Source organism: Kogia breviceps, chromosome 16 (genome assembly GCF_026419965.1).
Source record: "Kogia breviceps isolate mKogBre1 chromosome 16, mKogBre1 haplotype 1, whole genome shotgun sequence".
Lineage (NCBI taxonomy): Eukaryota > Metazoa > Chordata > Mammalia > Artiodactyla > Physeteridae > Kogia > Kogia breviceps.
This window is the reverse complement of record NC_081325.1, coordinates 18,896,361-18,915,012: the sequence shown is the minus strand read 5'-3', so window position 1 is coordinate 18,915,012 and position 18,652 is coordinate 18,896,361. Positions and strand designations below refer to the sequence as shown.

Below are 18,652 nucleotides of genomic sequence, written 5' to 3'. Positions count from 1 at the left end.
GTCTTTTTCTATTCCAGGATCCCATCCAGGATACATTACATTTACTTATGTCTCCGTAGGGTCCTTTTGCATATGACAGTTTCTCAGACTTCCCTTGTTTTTGTAAGGTTTTGTATCCAAGTGTTTTGTAAGATGCCCCTTCATTGGACTTTTTGACTGATTTATTTTTTCTCGCGATTAGACTGGGGTAGTGGATTTGGGGGAGGAAGACCATAGAGGTAAAGTGTCAGTTTTATGAAATGATATCAAGGGTGCATGTTACCAACATGATTTCTCACCTGCTGATGTTGAGCTAGATCACTTGGCTGACATAGCATTAAGTGGCTTCTCCACTGTAAATTACTACTCTTTTTTTTTTTTCCTCCCTTTCTCCACTATACTCTTTGACAGGAATTCACTATGTGTAGCCCATACTTAAGGAACATGAATTTATGCTCCTCCTCTTTGAGAACAGAATATTTACATTAATTATTCAGAATTCTTCTGCAAGGGAGATTTGTCTCCTTTCCCCAGTATATGTATTTATTCAATAATTTATTTACATCAGTATGGATTCATGGATACTTACTTTATACTTTGGGTTATAATCCAGTACTGTTTCATTTTGTTCTTCCAATTGTCCCAAGATTAGGCATTTGGAGCTCTTTTGGTCAGCTTCCTGTCTCTTTGACATACCCCCATCAATGTAGGTGGTTTTTGTTTTGTTCTTTGTTTTTGGTTTTTAGCACTTCCTTATTTTCTGGTACTGTATGATGCTCCAGGCTCATCTTGTATATTTCCTGCCATAGTCCTAGAATGAGCCATTTCTTTTTTTTTTTCTTCCGTATGCGGGCCTCTCACTGTTGTGGCCTCTCCCATTGTGGCCTCTCCCGTTGTGGAGCACAGGCTCAGCGGCCATGGCTCACGGGCCCGGCTGCTCTGCGGCATGTGAGATCCTCCCAGACCGGGGCACGAACCCGTGTCCCCTGCATCGGCAGGCAGAGTCTTAACCACTGCACCACCAGGGAAGCCCTGAGCCATTTCTTGAATGAGCCCTCCTGGTTCCTTTTATTGGAGAATGGTATTACAAACTAAGATCTGGGCAGTAGGTGTATTTATTTGTTATTGGGGTGTCTTGCTTCTGGCCCTGTCAGCTGACAGAGCAAGGTATATATAAATATAATTGTATATACACATATCTATAAATATTTCTATATGTAACCATCTGTATCTGTATTGAGCTAAACATGAGTTTATACTAATGTTTCTGGCTCTAATCCATTACCACTTGGATTATTCTAGCTTACTCTCCTTGCTTATCTATAAATTCCCATTATCTGTTATGCATTTATTGAATTGCTCAATTCTAGTATATATGTATAGCAGTATCAGAAGTACTATAAACTTATTCCCAGGTGTGACACCTCAGTGCTTGTGCAACTTCCTTTTGCCTATAGTTTTACAGAGTCCATTTATTTCCAGAGTTATTTAGGTCAGCACCTTTTCCACCTAGCCCTTCAGAGAGGTTGTGTATACATTCCTTCCTGGGATCCCTGATCTCTTAAATGATATTTTAACATTTGCATACATTAAGCTTCACTCTTTGTGCTTTCAAGTTCTATAGGTTTTGACGAATGCATAATGTCATGTATACACCACTACAGTATCATACAGAATAGTTTCACCACCCTTTAACATACTTGTAATATGCGGATTGTTTACAGATTGTAGTACTAATTTCACTGGACAGTTATCTAGGCCAGCGGTTTCAAACTTTCTTTTGGTCTCAGGACTACTTTATACTCTTAAAAGTGTTTAAAACCCCTAACAACTTTTGTTTATGTGGATAATATCTATTCATATTTACTGTATTAGAAAACTGAGAAGCTTCAAAAATAGTAATTGGCTTATTTTTAATAATAAACCCAACATGTTAACATAAATTACATTTTTGTAGACATAACTATTTTCTGAAATGAAAATAGTGAGAAACCCATTGTTTTAGATTTTTACAAATCTCGTTAATAGTTGGCTTAATAGAAGAGAGATTCTCAGATCTGCTTCTGCATTCAGTCTGTTGTGATATGTTGCTTTGGTGTAAATATATAAAGAAAATGAAGCTTCACACAGACAAGAAGTTGGAAAAAGGAGGAATATTTTAATAGCCTCTCAGATAATTGTGGATATTTTTCTTTGATACAACTACAAAACTCAACAAGTAGTCATTCCTTAAAGGTTAGTTATAGTGTGGAATCTGAATTCATATCAGTGAGCTTTTTTTACACTATGTTACATTAAATATCCATTGGAGGCTTCCCCGGTAGCGCAGTGGTTGAGAGTCCACCTGCCGATGCAGGGGACATGGGTTCATGCCCCGGTCTGGGAAGATCCCACGTGCTGCGGAGCGGCTGGGCCTATGAGCCATGGCTGCTGAGCCTGTGTGTCCGGAGCCTGTGCTTCACAACATGAGAGGCCACAACAGTGAGAGGCCCACATACCACACACACAAAAAAAAATCCATTGGTTTGTCTTGCACTTTGATGGGCCTTTTACACATGTATGATTTTATAACATCATGCATTGGCCACTTGGAAAACATTGGTTCAATGAATTATGCAAATTTTTCCAAATGTTGACACATTTAATCATACAGTATTTAAAAATTACATTTGTTAATATTGCTGCCAATCTCATCAAAAAGTGATTAGTTATTGAGAAGCTCTCAAGCTTACCATGGCAGATGCAAGTTTTCTAAATTTTCAATTTTAACTTGATAGCTTGAATTTTTCATTAGCAACAAATGCTGTTAGTTTTGTCCTTCAAGTGATAGGCTCCCTTTATTCATGTTTGAGAAAATGTGTACCAAACACCCAAGTTGGAAAAAACCGTAATTTTTATTAGTGGTTCTTTTAAGGAAAAATGGTTTTCTATGGAAAAAAAAAGAAAAACAGCTAGTTTAGCTTACAACTCAATCTCCCTAGTGCTTTTCCTTGAAACAGCCATCGTACTGTGGTAATTATTTATGTTGCTTTATCAAGGACCTTTTTAAGTGAAATTGGTGGTAAATAATAACAATGACTTATTAGTAGTTTGGTGCAACTGCCTTGATTCACACTAAGGCTCCAACATTTTTACTCACCAGTGCTTTTGAACCATCAGCTAATGTCAATATAGGGAAGAAAAGGGCAAATAATGTCTTGATATTACTATTAAAATAGTTTGACCTAGCGTATTGTCTGAAAGGATTTGGCAACTCCCAGGAGTTCATAGACTACACTCTGCGGATAACAGACTCAAAGTTGTTCAGAGATTCTCTGGACCAATGCCCTGAAGCTCTTCAAGGGATGGATGGAGAAATATAGATATATACGTATACACATACCTAGGTCATTATCGATGTATTTAGTAAGCACTCCATGTTGATGTTCTACGGAAGACCCTCTTCTCATTCTACAAATTCTCTCTAACCACATCTATTCTGTGGCTTTAGCAAGGATTTGTGTGCTATTGACTCCAAAATTTGTATATCTGGACCAGATCTTACTCTGGAGCCTGTGTATCCAGTTTACTCACCCTGCTTGAATTTCTCACTTGTTTCTCTACCTTTATTCCCTATCTCAGTGGATACCATTATTATACATATGGTTGCCTGAGTCAGAAATGTAGAAATCATTCTTGTCTCATCCCTGTTCCTACTGCCACTTGAGTGATATTTTTAAGAAGCAAAATTAATAACATAATAAGATGCTTAAACCTCTTGAGTGGCTCCCCATAGTCTTCCATATAAAAATAAAGTTGCTTAGCATGGCACTCAAGGCTATGTCACAGCCCCTGTCTGTCTCTAAAACATCATTTCTCATTCTTTTTGTCCTTTCACATTGCATTTTTTTCAAATGTTGAAACCTTTGAACTGTGCTATGGGGAAAAAGGAAAAGTAGGCTTAGTCTTGTGTAGTACACATCAGGCCAGAGAGTTAACAGGGAAACCACCCCTCCTGAGGCTTCTATGGCAGCAGCCATAATTAGCATAATTAGGCAGCAGCCCTCATTAGCCAGAGGTCCCCCCTTTGGTTAGATGACTGCCAGGGAGAGTTGGGACTCTGAGTCCTAAGCCTGTTTTGAAGAATCTCACTCCATTACCAACTTGGAGGTTCTGGGTTTAATTTTTAATATTAAGAAAAATGTATTTTTTGTAAACTTACTGCACTGTCTGCTCATTAATCCTCCCAATGGCTTCTCAAGTGACCTTTCTACAGTGCAGTTATTGTTATATTTCTCCTTTGCTTAAGGCCCTATTCATTTTAAACATTTTATACATTAATTTTATATATTTTATAAATTGTGTTTCACATTTTAGGTATTTTTTGTTACTTTTAAACATGGTGTAAGATTTGACTTTTGCCAATTTATTTTAATTGCATTTCTCGTATTTCCGTTTTCAGCTTTGAAAGGATGATTTCACTAGAAAATTTTTGATTAAGGTGTTAGCTTGCTGGGCATCTGAAATGTTGGTTTATTTATATAACTTTATCTATAAAAGGTTTAAACATTATTTTGCCTCCTGTAAGTGTGAACAAAAAATGTTGCCTGCCATTTCAGTAAACAGTGAATATTGCCTGCCATCAAGCCGGCATCCACTACATCCGCCCCCAGCAGCACGCCCTGAGGGGAATTCGGAGTGTAGAAAAACCGGATACTAGTCCTAGATAGTGAAGAAGCATGTCTGAGGAATAACTTCAGTGAGCCCAAACTCTTGCATCTCACCAGACACAGAAAAGCACTAAAATCATTAAACTGAGATGTCTGTCTTTTGTGATTAGCAGTAATCTTTTGATGTTTGACTACATGTTTTATTACCACCACCACCCAGCCCCCACTCCCCCCCCCCCAAAAAAAAAAAACCTTATGTATATGCTGGCTCCTCCCTTACGTCTTCAGAGCCATTCCTCAGAGCTGTCTGAGAGGCTGTCTCCCAGGCTGTGGTCCTCAGTAGTTTGCAAAATAAAACATAATGTGCAACTTTTAGGTTGTGCATTTTTCTTTAAGTCAACATAATTATTAAAAAGTTACTATCGGGCTTCCCTGGTGGCACAGTGGTTGAGAGCCCGCCTGCCGATGCAGGGGATACGGGTTCGTGCCCTGGTCGGGGAGGATCCCGCATGCCGCAGAGCGGCTGGGCCCGTGAGCCATGGCCGCTGAGCCTGCGCGTCCGGCACCTGTGCTCCGCGACGGGAGAGGCCACAGCAGTGAGAGGCCCGCGTACAGCAAAAAAAAAAAAAAAAAAAAAAGTTACTATCAAAGATAGTTTTTAAAGCATTATTGTTAGACATTTAGTTATTTCAACAGTTGTTGAGATGTTTCCTTCTGGAACTCTCCACTTCCATACTCAGTGGAGGTTATGTCCTTGAAATTTTTTAAATGAACATGTCTATAAATACACCCACTCCCATCCCTAGAATGAAGTCATTCCTTCTGTTTTCCAATCAAGAAATAGTGTCACTACACAGAAAGAAAAATAAATTGTTTAGGCATTTAAAGTTAAAAAAAGTGTCACTAAAGTTTTCAACACATTTTTTTTTAATTAGCAGAAATAAGTGAGATACCCAGGTCATATTTTTTGCTTGTAGGTCGTTGTAAAGAAACAGTGACCAAAATCTTTTTCTTCAAGGAAAGTAATAGGCCAATTAAATTTTGATTTTGATTTTGAAACCAAGTATATTTTTAATAACATGTGCCTTAGGAAAATTATGTCTATTGAGCTCTTAGGCTATTCACATATTTTTTTCTTTAGGTGATGCAAAAACTTTCTGGATGGAGCTAGAAGATGATGGGAAAGTGGATTTCATATTTGAACAAGTGCAAAATGTGCTGCAGTCACTGAAACAAAAGATCAAAGATGGATCTGCCACAAATAAAGGTATGAAGCAATAAAAACGTTCAGTACATTTAATGCTGAATATTACCCACTGATAATATAGTATAATTCTGTTTCCAGTATTGCTGTTCGTTTTAAAAGTCAAATAACTTCTTTTGTTTTTTAAGAACCTAACATCAGTTCTACTTGCTTTGTGTGTGTGTGTGTGTGTGTGTGTGTGTGTGTGTGTGCCCCGCTTCTATAAAAACTTGTTTTTACCATACTGTGGACATTTTGTAAAACTGGATGAATCTGATTACTTTGAATAACAGCTGCTGAATTTATCTCTGTTTATCTCAGGCTACCTTTTTCTCCCTCATTTTATCTTTTTTTTGGGGGGTGAGGGGGGTGTACTGCAAAACTAATATCTGCTCATTGTAGAACATTTGGTACATATAGAAGAATATAACAGAAATTATCTGTTACCCAATCATTCAGAGACAACTTTTTTTTAATATAAAAGTAAATATGTAAATATATTTTGCCTGCTTTAAACAGAACTTGCCTTAGTAGTCTTCAAAAAGCAAACCTTGGGCTTCCCTGGTGGCACAGTGGTTGGGAATCCGCCTGCCGATGCAGGGGACACGGGTTCGTGCCCCGGTCCGGGAGGATCCCACGTGCCGCGGAGCGGCTGAGCCCGTGAGCCATGGCCGCTGAGCCTGCGCGTCCGGAGCCTGTGCTCCGCAACGGGAGAGGCCACAGCAGTGAGAGGCCCACGTACCGCAAAAAAAAAAGAAAAAAAAAAAAACACAAAAAGCAAACCTTGTGTTCTACATAAGCAGTCAGTTCAGTCAACCAAGTATTTTTTCTGCTTCTTTGTCTTCAACCTAAGTGGTTGTAGAACATAGACTTTTTTTTTTTTTTTGGCGGTTACGCGGGCCTCTCACTGCTGTGGCCTCTCCCGTTGCGGAGCACAGGCTCCGGACGCGCATGCTCAGCGGCCATGGCTCACGGGCCCAGCCGCTCCGCGGCACGTGGGATCCTCCCGGACCGGGGCACGAACCCGTGTCCCCTGCATTAGCAGGCGGATTCCCAACCACTGTGCCACCAGGGAAGCCCTAGAACATAGACTTTTATATGGAAATTTCCTTCATTCCATCAGAACATATGATTTTCAAGCAAAATCTCCCCTGACTATCCTTTATTTTTCCCCAAGATATTCTTAATACTTTATGGATGTTCTTATGACATTAATCTATGATGTGCTTGTCCACAAAATTAATACTATTTTTTATTTTAATATTCCTTCTTATTCCTTCATGAATCAGATATATCTAGGTTTGAATACAGTTCTGCCACTTCCTAGCTTATTGACCTGGAATAAACAGCTTAACCACTAGGCCTTAATTTCTTTGTCTTTAATGTATTCAGTAGATAGTCATAAGAACCTCTTAGAGGAGTTGTGAAGATTGAATGAGATAAAGAATGTAAATTGCCTAGTACAGTAGCTGACATCTTGAGTGAAGATGATACTGCTGCTGATTGTTTTCTTTTTTCCTTTCCTTAACAGAATACATCCAAGCAATGATTCTAGTGAAGGAAGCAACTATAAATAATAATTCAACTTTGATAAAGGGTATGTACACTTCTAATCCCAATCTAGAATATTCTCTGCTGTTTTCTTGCTTTGAAGCAAGCCAGCCTTAATTATGTCAAGTTAACTGAAGACAGTTTAAAATAAAACTGTAAGATCCATATATGGAAATCAGTTTCCCTAGTAAATGAAAAGTCCTACCCATCCAGAGATAGGAAATGCATACTCTACTAAACCTCTCTGGGAAGGAATGAACAAGTGTATCTCTTTTTCAAAAATGCTTCTACTATAAGAAGGGCAAATAGAATTCCAAGACTCCAAACCACTATAAACCTATTGATACTTTGTGTAAAGGACAATACTAAAAGGTACATTCTGGTATAGATAAATTGATAGAAATTTTTTTCATTTCTAGATTATTATTAGACCATCAGTCTAACAAATTTATTTTAGAAGTAATTGAACAAAGATAATGTACCAGGATTATAAAAAGAAAAATTGAAAAGTTATTTTAGATAAACAACAAGTCCTACTGTATAGCACAGGGAACTATATGCAATATCCTATAATAAACCATAATGGAAAAGAATATGAAAAAGTACGTGTGTGTATACATTTTTATATATATATGTATATCTGAATCACTTTGCTGTACACCAGAAACTAACACAACATTATAGATCAACTATACATCAATTGAAAATTTTTTAAATTAAAAAGCAAGTTATTTTATCAGAATCACTATCCTATAAATCTTAGACTATCACTGATTTGCTAAAGTGTTGAGGGAGGTACATTTACTAAATTTTAATTAATAGTGGTAAATATTTTCAACAAATTGTAATTATTTTAACTGTCATAATTTGGAGCCATAAGGTTTTAAATCTCTGAAAAATGGCTTAACATCATCAGTTCATTTTTATTTTTTTATTTATTTATTTTTTGCTGTGCTGAGGCATGTGGGATCTTCGTTCCCTGACCAGGGATTGAACCCATGCCTCTTCAGTGGAAAAGAGGAGTCTTAACCACTGGACCGCCAGGGAAGTCCCAAGTTTATTTTAAAGAAAGCTTTTGTTATTCAAAAGTATTTTCAATTTCAGTAGCTAATGTACAGTTTTAGATTAGATTTTTTAAGAAAACAGTCTTTCTCTCAGTATCCTTCAATAGCACTTGGAATCAACACACCCTTAAGGGATTACATTTGCTTTGCAAGAGAGAAGCTTTTAAATGCAGGAGGTGGTAAGAGGAACTAATTCTAAACAACGTTTTTTCTTTTTTTCTTTCTGAAACAATCTTTCCCACTAAAAGAAAGTAGGTTGGGTTTTTGTTTTGGTTCTTTTAAAGTAATAATTTCATCAATAGAAATGCCGAGTAAATATTTACTATAGTTTCATATTTTTATATAGTTCATCTGAAGTGTAACAAATTTATCAAAATAAAAGTATATGTTTGCCAATGGTAGAGCAATGTTTTAAAAGTAATTGGGGAGTTGTGTAATTGACATTGCTAGCGTATGTAGGGATTAAACATTTTCTAGTAATAAAGATTCATGTTAGTATTTATGTTAAAAGGAATATTGAGACTGGGGGAAACAAAAGGACTTGGTGTTGAGGTCAAAACAAGCCATCCCATATCCAGCCTGAATTCTCCAAACCACTAATTACCTTTAATTTTCTTTGATTGTGTATAATTCTGTAAATATCTGCTGTATCCCCATACAAAGAATTGGATACTGTTTTCTTGAAAGAAATTATTATTTCTCCTTTCTCCCCTTATCTAATGGTTAATATAAAATCTCCATGTTTTTTAGTAAATCTTATTTCTAACTATGCTTATATTTATTTGTTTTGTTGCTATTTGTTAATATGGCTTTATATGGCTCATTCAAAGAAATTAGCTGGGAAATTCTTAACTTGTTAAACTTATTTAATTTTTAATCAGTTATTATATTATTTACTCAGCTCTCAACTATCAGATTTTAAATCTTCTTTTTTCACCTGGATAACTAAAGAGGGTTATTTATGCTTTCTGATTAGCCAAGGATGACCTTGGATTATAACTTAAAGTATTCTTTTATTTACTTAAACTTTTTTTTTTCTTTTTAATAAGAGTGGTCTGCACTAAATGACCAATGCAAGTTAAAAATCTAAGGCAGGATGAGAATCACTTTTTTTCTTAAGGTCCACCACTTTTTTCTTAAGGTCCACCACTGCATAGGAAAAAGCACAATTAAAAACAATTTTTTAAAACCAAACATAGAATATTCTACATATCCATTTTTTTCAAAATTGGAGCAGGAAATCTATAACTTTTTCATTTAAATACATAGCTTATTTCTATAGTGGAGTCATGTTAGCATAGATGAATTTGAAAAAGAAGAGACAACAAATGAGATGAAATTAAGTGTGGAAAGATATAGGAGAAACTAAGAGAAATATGAAAATACAAATGGAAAGACAAAAAGAGGTACCCAAATACCTCCCTCTCTCCCAAAAAAATAGATAGTAATAGAACAATGAGAAAACAAAAGATACATAAACTTTCCATTTTGTGACCTTAATAGAGCCTTTAAGAGTTATGTTGTTTTTGTAAAATACAAGCAGAAATAGGGATACTTGATGTTTCACTTTAAAGGTTGATTAAAATTCAGGTAAAGTTTGGCCAAACTACAATTTCTGCAGTAGAAATCTCTTCTAAGTCTTTTATTTTATCCTATCTTATTTTCTTAATGTTTTTGAAAATGTTGACACCTAATTTTTTGGCTCAATCTTGAAATCTTAATATATTTTCAGATTTAAGGGCTATATATATATATAGTCAATAAAGATACTATTTAGATTTTACAGTGAGTGATTTTTAACTTGGTATTCTTGTTAAGTTTGTAATTTTTTCATGTAGATCATACATCTGTGACCAAGCATGCACAGGAAAACAAATCAAGTTCATTGCCCTCTACATCACATGAAGACTCCTTTCCAGAAGACTATACCTCTCTGTATGTATATAAGTTAAATTTATTTATGTCATTAATGCTTTTGCTCCCAAAAAGGGATTTACTGTTGCTAATCATTTGACGTAAGAGTAGATAAAAAATATAAAAAAGGATGCTTTCCCATCAAAAGTTTTAAAAGTTGTGTATTTTATGTACATCAGACTTGTCAAGAGCTGGGAAATCAGTTGGCATTCTGTGAAGCCATGTTCTGCCTTGTAGTTCAAGGTGTCTAATGACAAAACAGTTCTCAAGCCAAATAAAAACAGAGAAGCCCCTATAGTGACTGATAGAAGTAGTCACTATCATCAGTTTACCCTTACCCAGACAGAGACTGGCAGAAAGATGCAGACAATAGCAGATAACGCTGCTTTACCTAAGTATCCGTTGTTTACTTACAGCATTTTTGTGTTTTTGCAGGGTCAGTAACTAGGTCTACAGCACTCTGCATAGGATTGGTTTTCTTTATTTTTGTTTTTGTTTTTTTCCAGTAAAGTATCTTCATCCATGTAAGAAAGTTGATCTTCCTCCCCACAAAATTGGATTGAAATTAGGTTACTGAACTCCTGAGATTTGTAGTAGGTTGGTTTTCTTTCATTTGTTTTATGAAATGAAGCACAGATAAGAAAAGAATCATTTCTTTTTTTAAAAATTAATTTTTAGGAAAAGAATCACTTCTGAGGTTCATATCAGTATTTCATTTCCATGTTTTTCTGCTTTTCTAACTTTTCTTTATAAATATAAAAAGATTTTTTTTTGATGTTGGGGGTAGGAGTTTATTAATTAATTTATTTATTTTTGCTGGGTTGGGTCTTCGTTTCTGTGCGCGGGCTTTCTCTAGGTGTGGTGAGCGGGGGCCACTCTTCATCGCGGTGCGCCAGCCTCTCACTATGGCAGCCTCTCTTGTTGCGGAGCACAGGCTTCCAGACGCGCAGGCTCAGTAGTTGTGGCTCACGGGCCTATTTGCTCCGTGGCATATGGGATCCTCCCAGACCAGGGCTCAAACCCGTGTCCCCTGCACTGGCAGGCAGATTCTCAACCATTGCGCCACCAAGGAAGCTATTCTCCTTTGTTAATTGCCTGGTAACTTGAACCTTACACCTCTTGATTTTTATTAAATTAATCACCAGAAGAGTACTTGTAAGCTAGTTGAACTAACTTTCTTGAAACCCGAAATTCCAAATTACAGATTTTACCAGCATGTTTACTCTTACATTTTAGTCGTAAGTAGTTCTAATTGTCTATTGTTCCAGTAATAACTAACTTAAAGCTGTACTTACTAAGTGTCACATGAGGAAATTACGTAAAAATACATTGTAAACTGTAAATTACTGTAAAAATTTTAGTTTTTATTTAAGAACTAATGATAGCTTATATACAGTTTTCTCTCTTGCATATACCCTAAGTTAATCCCTTCATATTCAGAGAAGAACTTTTTGAATCTTCAAATTAGTATTTCATATTACCCTTCCCCCAAAATAGGGGAAATCAAATGATGACATTTGTAGAAAAGAATGCCACAGAACCCAGTTTGGAACATAATTTAGTTGGTTAAGTCAAGCTGAAAAGGGAAATGAAACATTCAGTTTACTAATTGTACAACACTGTAGCTATATAAATCACTTGAGAGTAAATTAGCCTATATCAAAAAAAGAACAAAGCTGTGAGAGCCTAAGAGAATTTATTACAGTGACTACTGAGTGAAACCAAACAAAGGGATCTATATCTTTGGTAGACAAGTAAATAGTACTGCTCATAGTTCAGAATACATTATAATGAAAAAATGGTAGAAAGGAACTTGGCACTTAATAATAGGGGAAAAGTAATTCCAGGCACAGGCTTTAAAAAACAAGGAAATATTGGATACCTAAATAAATAAATAAAGACAGAAACGTATTATAGTAGACTAGGCTAAAGAAGATAGAAGTTAAATGGAAGAACAAAACAAAAAGTACATTATAGAATATATTTCTTCCTATGGGATGTACCCCCAGCATGTTTCAAAAATACTAAAACAGACTTAAGTTATTTAAGGGGAAACATAACCTTACCTTGATTTTTCTGCTTTTTTTCCCCCCTCATTTTTAATATATTAGGTGCTACTGCATTTTAGTCCATGGGTAGTAATGGATTTGCATTGATCTTTTAGCTGCATTCTCATCCAATATTTTTTGCTATCTTTTTGAGAAATTAAAGATTGAAAACATAAAAAGGGATATGGCAGAAACCCATACTCACACCATCCAGAATTAACAGCTATTAACCTTCCATTGTATTTGCTTCCAGTCTCTTTTTTAAAAAGAAAACAAAACACTATAATCTCTTTGAGCCATACCTAACTTCTCACCATGACAAAGTTCCGTTGCCCTCTCTGCTTCTCTAGGAGCAGTCACTATCATTAGTTATTTTTCTAGTTCATTTTTTAATATTTATATAGCCATAAATAATATATAGTGCTATTATAGTTTTTAAATTTTATATAAATATTCATATATGTACCTTCTTACTTGTTTTACTCAGCATTGGTTTTTTGAAAGTTGTTTTTTTGTTGTTTTTTTGTTTTTGCGGTACGCGGGCCTCTCACTCTTGTGGCCTCTCAAGTTGCGGAGCACAGGCTCTGGATGCGCAGGCTCAGCGGCCATGGCTCACGGGCCCAGCCGCTCCGCGGCATGTGGGATCCTCCCGGACCGGGGCACAAACCCGTGTCCCCTGCATTGACAGGCGGACTCTCAACCACTGCGCCACCAGGGAAGCCCAAAAGTTTTTTTTTTTTTTTAATTTAATTTATTTATTTTAATTTTTTTGGCTGCACTGGGTCTTCAGTGCTGCGGGCGGGCATTCTCTAGTTGCAGTGCGTGGGCTTCTGATTGTGGTGGCTTCTCTTGTTGCAGAGCACAGGCTCTAGGCACGCAGGCTTCAGTAGTTGCAGCACGTGGGCTCAGTAGTTGTGACTCACAGGCTCTAGAGCACAGGCTCAGTAGTTGTGGCGCACGGGCTTAGTTGCTCCGCGGCATGTGGTATCTTCCCAGGCCAGGGCTCGAACCTATGTCCCCTGTACTGGCAGGCGGATTCCTAACCACTGTGCCTCCAGGGAAGTCCCTAGTCAGCATTAGTTTTTTTTTTTTTTTTTTTTTTGCGGTATGCGGGCCTCTCACTGCTGTGGTCTCTCCCGTTGCGGAGCACAGGCTCCGGACGCGCAGGCCCAGCAGCCATGGCTCACGGGCCCAGCTGCTCCACGGCACGCGGGATCCTCCCGGACCAGGGCACGAACCCGTGTCTCCTGCATCGGCAGGCGGACTCCCAACCACTGCGCCACCAGGGAAGCCCTCAGCATTAGTTTTGAGATCTAATCATGTTGATCTAATCTTCCGTGTTATAGATCTATTTCATCTCCTTGTTTGGATTTCCATCATGTGAGAATCCTTTTTTTTTTTCCCCCGTTTCGCGTGCCTCTCACTGTTGTGGCCTCTTCCATTAAGGAGCACAGGCTCCAGATGCGCAGGCTCAGCGGCCATGGCTCACGGGCCCAGCTGCTCCACGGCATGTGGGATCTTCCCAGACTGGGGCACGAACCCGTGTCCCCTGCATCGGCAGGCGGACTCGCAACCACTGCACCACCAGGGAAGCCCGAGAATACATTTTATTAATTCCATTCCTTTAAGGATGGATAATTAGATTGTTCCAGATATTTACTATTATAAATAGTAGTGCAGTGATCAGTTTTATCCCAGCCTTTCTTTTAAGAAAGTATTCATTGTGAAAGTCAGTTAAGGAAATTAAAGGTATAGTCTGGGATCTTTAAGATTACCCCAAATGGGGACTTCCCTGGTGGCACAGTGGTTAGGAATCCGCCTGCCAATGCAGGGTACCCGGGTTCAAGCCCTGGTCTGGGAAGTTCCCACATGCCACGGAACAACTAAGCCTGTGCGCCACAGCTACTGAGCCTGAGAAGTACGTGCACCGCAACGAAGACTAGCCCCCGCTCGCTGCGGTGAGAGAAAGCCCGCGCAGCAATGAAGAACCAATGCAGCCATAAATAAATAAATTTATTTTTTAAAAAAAGAAAGATTACCCAAAATGTAGAAGAAAAGGGCAAATGAATGAGAAAAAGAAGAGAATGGTGAATAATGTTCTCAAAAAAGAAGGTATTAACAGAAAACCAACAATTTTAGTGAACACTGTAAAATATTTTCAGGATCATCCATATGTTATAATGTTCTTTACTAAATGTTAAGAATTTCAAGCTAAGGTGACAGAGTTAGGACCAATGTGCTACTGCTCACAACTGCAGTGCAGGAAATGTCTAAACTAGGATTCAGAATTGTTCCAGCAACTAGAAAATGAAAATACATATATTTTCCATTAAAAAATTTGGTACTTAAATAAATATGAAATGTAGATGTTGTCAATATATTGAAAAATAATGTAAACTTGCCCAGCAGAATCATTGCTTTCGGAAAAATCTGCCCTATTTTTTCTGTACTAGAACAAATGAACAAAAACACAAGAAGCTAGAATAAGTGAAGCAGAAGCAATAGTCAAAGAAGGTAACTTGTGAGTATAAGAAAATATCAAGTCTGGAGGCAAAAGGTTTTACCAAGTACCACAGAAATGAAAATTACTAATAGATAAGTATTGATTTTTAAAAAGTTTTAATATCCATCTTGAAGTATAAACATCAAAACAAACAAAAAAAGCCAACAAAACAGCAAAAATCAGGCTAGCACCTTTGCAAAAGCTCAGAAAACATCTATATACATAACCTTCTGGAAAACTTTCTCAAAAATCCTCTTGCTGACCAAAAGAGGAGTCAGAATGTATAAGATATAGTATTTAAGAAATGGTAGTGGCATGGAAACCATCTACATATAGAGTTAACTATAATAAAGATGAGTCCTTAAACTAGAGACAATGGAGGCCCTGCATGGTATGCAAAGTTTTATGTTTATAGTGTATTTACAGAGAGAGTTCATAGCTTTCATCGGATTGTCAAAGGGTTTATGGCCCTAAAAAGTTTAAAATATCATTATTGTGAATATGGAGCTTCTAAATAAAATTTTAGCAATTCTAATCCAGAGAAATATTAAAAGAATTAGATGACTTAGAGTTTATACTAGTCAAGCAAGAATGATTTAGTATTAGGAAATATATTATTTTACATAAGTAAACCACAGGAAAAAAAGCTTATCTTAAGATAAGATGCCAAAAGACTTTTAAAAGTAATATGAACCATTAGAAATAGAAGAACTCTTTCTTTTTTCTTTTGAATTTTATATTTTTTTATACATTAGGTTCTTACTAGTTATCTGTTTTATACATATTAGTGTATATAAGTCAATCCCAATCTCCCAATTCATCCCACCCCCACCCCCCCAGTTTCCCCCCTTGGTGTCCATACATTTGTTTTCTACCATCTGTGTGTCTATTTCTGCCCTGCAAACCAGTTCATCTGTACCATTTTGAAGAATTCTTTCTTAATGTGGGAGAGAATGTGTTTCTTAAACCAGCATCCACGTCCTATATACTGGTGAAACTTAGAGACATTTCCTTTAAATAAAGATTAAGACAGAAGTGCCTGCTATCATAATTGTTATTCAGTATTTTTATGGATATTCTAGCCAGTATAATAGAATGTAAAAGAAAATATGATTATTGAAATGTACAAAGTAAAATTATTTGTAGATAGTCTTTTTTTTGATAGTCTTATCCTTCTAGAAAATCTAAGATGCAAGTGTAAAATTAAGCTAAAATGAGGGTTTAGTGACATAGTCACAGAAAATAAAAATATGAAACTCTATACCTTTAGAAAATATGAAATTAAGTCCCCATTCACAACACCAGAAAGTAAAATAAATGAGACTAATTACAAGAAGTATATACCTGAGGAAAATTAATTCCAAAGATTTTAATGAATGGATAAACTAACCTGTGCCTGGATGGGAAAACTGCATATTGTAAAAATGGTAATTCTTCCCAAATTAATTTATAGATTTAATTTCATATGAAATCCAAGCACTTGGATTTTTTTTAACTTGTCAAGCCATTATAAATTTAATTTCAAAAGATAAAAAAATGAGAAAACACCTAGAACATGTTTAAAATAGTGAGGAAGGACTTGCCCTGAGAAATATCAAAATGTTCCACATAGTATGGAAAACAGTGTTACATTGGTAGAAGAATTAACAGTTCGATCAAAAGGCAGAATAAGTCTAGAAAATAAGAGGACATTTTTATGTATTTCTAAGAACTTGAGATATGATTAAGCTAGTAAGTCAAAAGTCAGAAGGTGAAAAAGAAGGAGGTATTCAGTAAAAGACTCTGGAACAATTGGATATTATTTGGAGAATTTAAGTTAGATCTTCATGTTACATCAAAATAAATTCCAGATGAAACTGGACTCCCAAACCATAGATAAATAAATTATAAAATTAGAACCCTAAAAGAAAACAGAAAAATAATAAATATTAGATATCTTTCTATAACATTATGTATCGTGGCATTATTCATAATATTGTTTATACTTTATTATAAATACTTAGTTCACTGCCTAGAATGTAAGCTCCTTGAGATCACAGAGCTCTCATCTTTTTTTCCGTAGCACCTGGCGCATAGCAGGCACTCAAGAAATCGTTGATGGAAGAATGAATGAATGAATGAATGAATGAATGAATGAATGCACAAGCCCCCAATAGGAAAATGGACAAAGCATATGAATAGACAGTTAGCCAAAAGGAAAAATAAAAATCAATAAACATGAAATTATGTTCAAACTCATTATTTAGAGAAAAAATTGAGGTAATAAAATACTTTTCACCTATCCAATTGATGAAAAATTTTAAAATAATATTCAGGTAGATGAGCATTCATCCATGCTATGAGAGTATAAATTGGTCCAGCCTTTTTGGAAAGCAGTTTTGCATTTTATATTGATTAAAATATGTGTACCTCCTAGTACCATGATCGTAGTCTCTAAATGCCAGTTCTCATTAAATGGAACCATAGTCCCTTAGAGAAATGGCTGGTTCCAGACCTGAGATGTCTTGTGACAGAAAGCAAAAAAGCTATCAAAAAAAAAAAAAATACCGTATGCTAACATGTATATATGGAATTAAAAAAAAAAAAAAAAGGTTCTGAAGAACCTAGGGGCAGGACAGGAATAAAGACACAGACATAGAGAATGGACCTGAAGACGGGAGGGAGAAGGGTAAGCTGGGACGAAGTGAGAGAGTGGCATGGACATATATACACTACCAGATGTAAAATAGATAGCTAGTGGGAAGCAGCCGCATAGCACAGGGAGATCAGCTCGGGGGTGGGATAGGGAGGGCAAGAGGGAAGGGATATGGGGATATATGTATATGTATAGCTGATTCACTTTGTTATACAGCAGAAACTAACACACCATTGTAAAGCAAAAAAAAAAAATCTGTCACTTTGGTAGTTGCTAGGATACAGCTCATCATTCTGAATACTAGTAATTAAAGAAAAAGAATCAAGCATTTATCTGCCTGCTTATTACTAACTGTATTTCAGGATAACCCAAGAATTGATGAGTAAAATTTCTTTATGAAAGCACTCTAGCTGAAAAATGCAGTAGGAATGATAGAATTAGAAGATTGTTATTTTTACAACTACTACCCCCCACCCCACCCTGCCCCAAAGAAACAGTGGCCTTAGCCCAGTGGTCTCAAATGAATTGTGGTCAGAACAGGTGTTTTGTTTTAAACTTCTAACTTATTGAGGAGTGATGCTCTTGTAAAATGCAGTAAAGTGTTGCAGCAGTGTTCAAGTGCTGTAAAAGTTTCTAAACTTTTGCACTTTCAATTTTTGTACTTACCATGAATTGTTAAGAAACCACTGGGAACTGGCACCACCACACCTTAACATAGCACTGGTGTAGACAACGATCACGAGTGAATACCAAAACTGTTAAGTGAAAGTGAGCAGCTTTAAAATGGATGGAAACACCCAAACCCACTTATAAATCTAAGCATCACTAAACGTGAACAATCAGACATTGTTTTTCCCCTTCTGTGATGCAATAGAAAATTCATAGCACCACGTATGAATTATCTCCCCCGACCCCCCACCAAAATTGAACCTGAATCAAATCAGGCTTGTAGAACTGACTACTGCTTTGCCAGGAATGGAAGGTGGTGAGTTAAATGACACCACCAAGGAAGGCATCAGCCAAATTCCAGAATGTGGGAACTACTGTAGCACAAGTGACACAATGT

At 36.6% G+C, this 18,652-nt stretch overlaps 1 protein-coding gene across 19 annotated transcripts in view; it reads left to right on the top strand.

Moving 5' to 3' along the window:
* SETDB2 (SET domain bifurcated histone lysine methyltransferase 2) overlaps positions 1-18,652 on the top strand; it is an 85,070-nt gene that overhangs the window by 7,579 nt on the left and 58,839 nt on the right. For all 19 annotated transcript variants that reach the window (XR_010837139.1, XR_010837140.1, XR_010837142.1 and 16 more), the window contains 3 exons: positions 5,770-5,895; positions 7,403-7,468; positions 10,325-10,421. Coding sequence is in view for 9 of the 19 variants with exons in the window: in XM_067016317.1 (XP_066872418.1) it covers positions 5,770-5,895; positions 7,403-7,468; positions 10,325-10,421 (289 nt within the window). In the remaining 10 variants the exon portion in view is untranslated. The remainder of the gene's footprint in view (positions 1-5,769; positions 5,896-7,402; positions 7,469-10,324; positions 10,422-18,652) is intronic.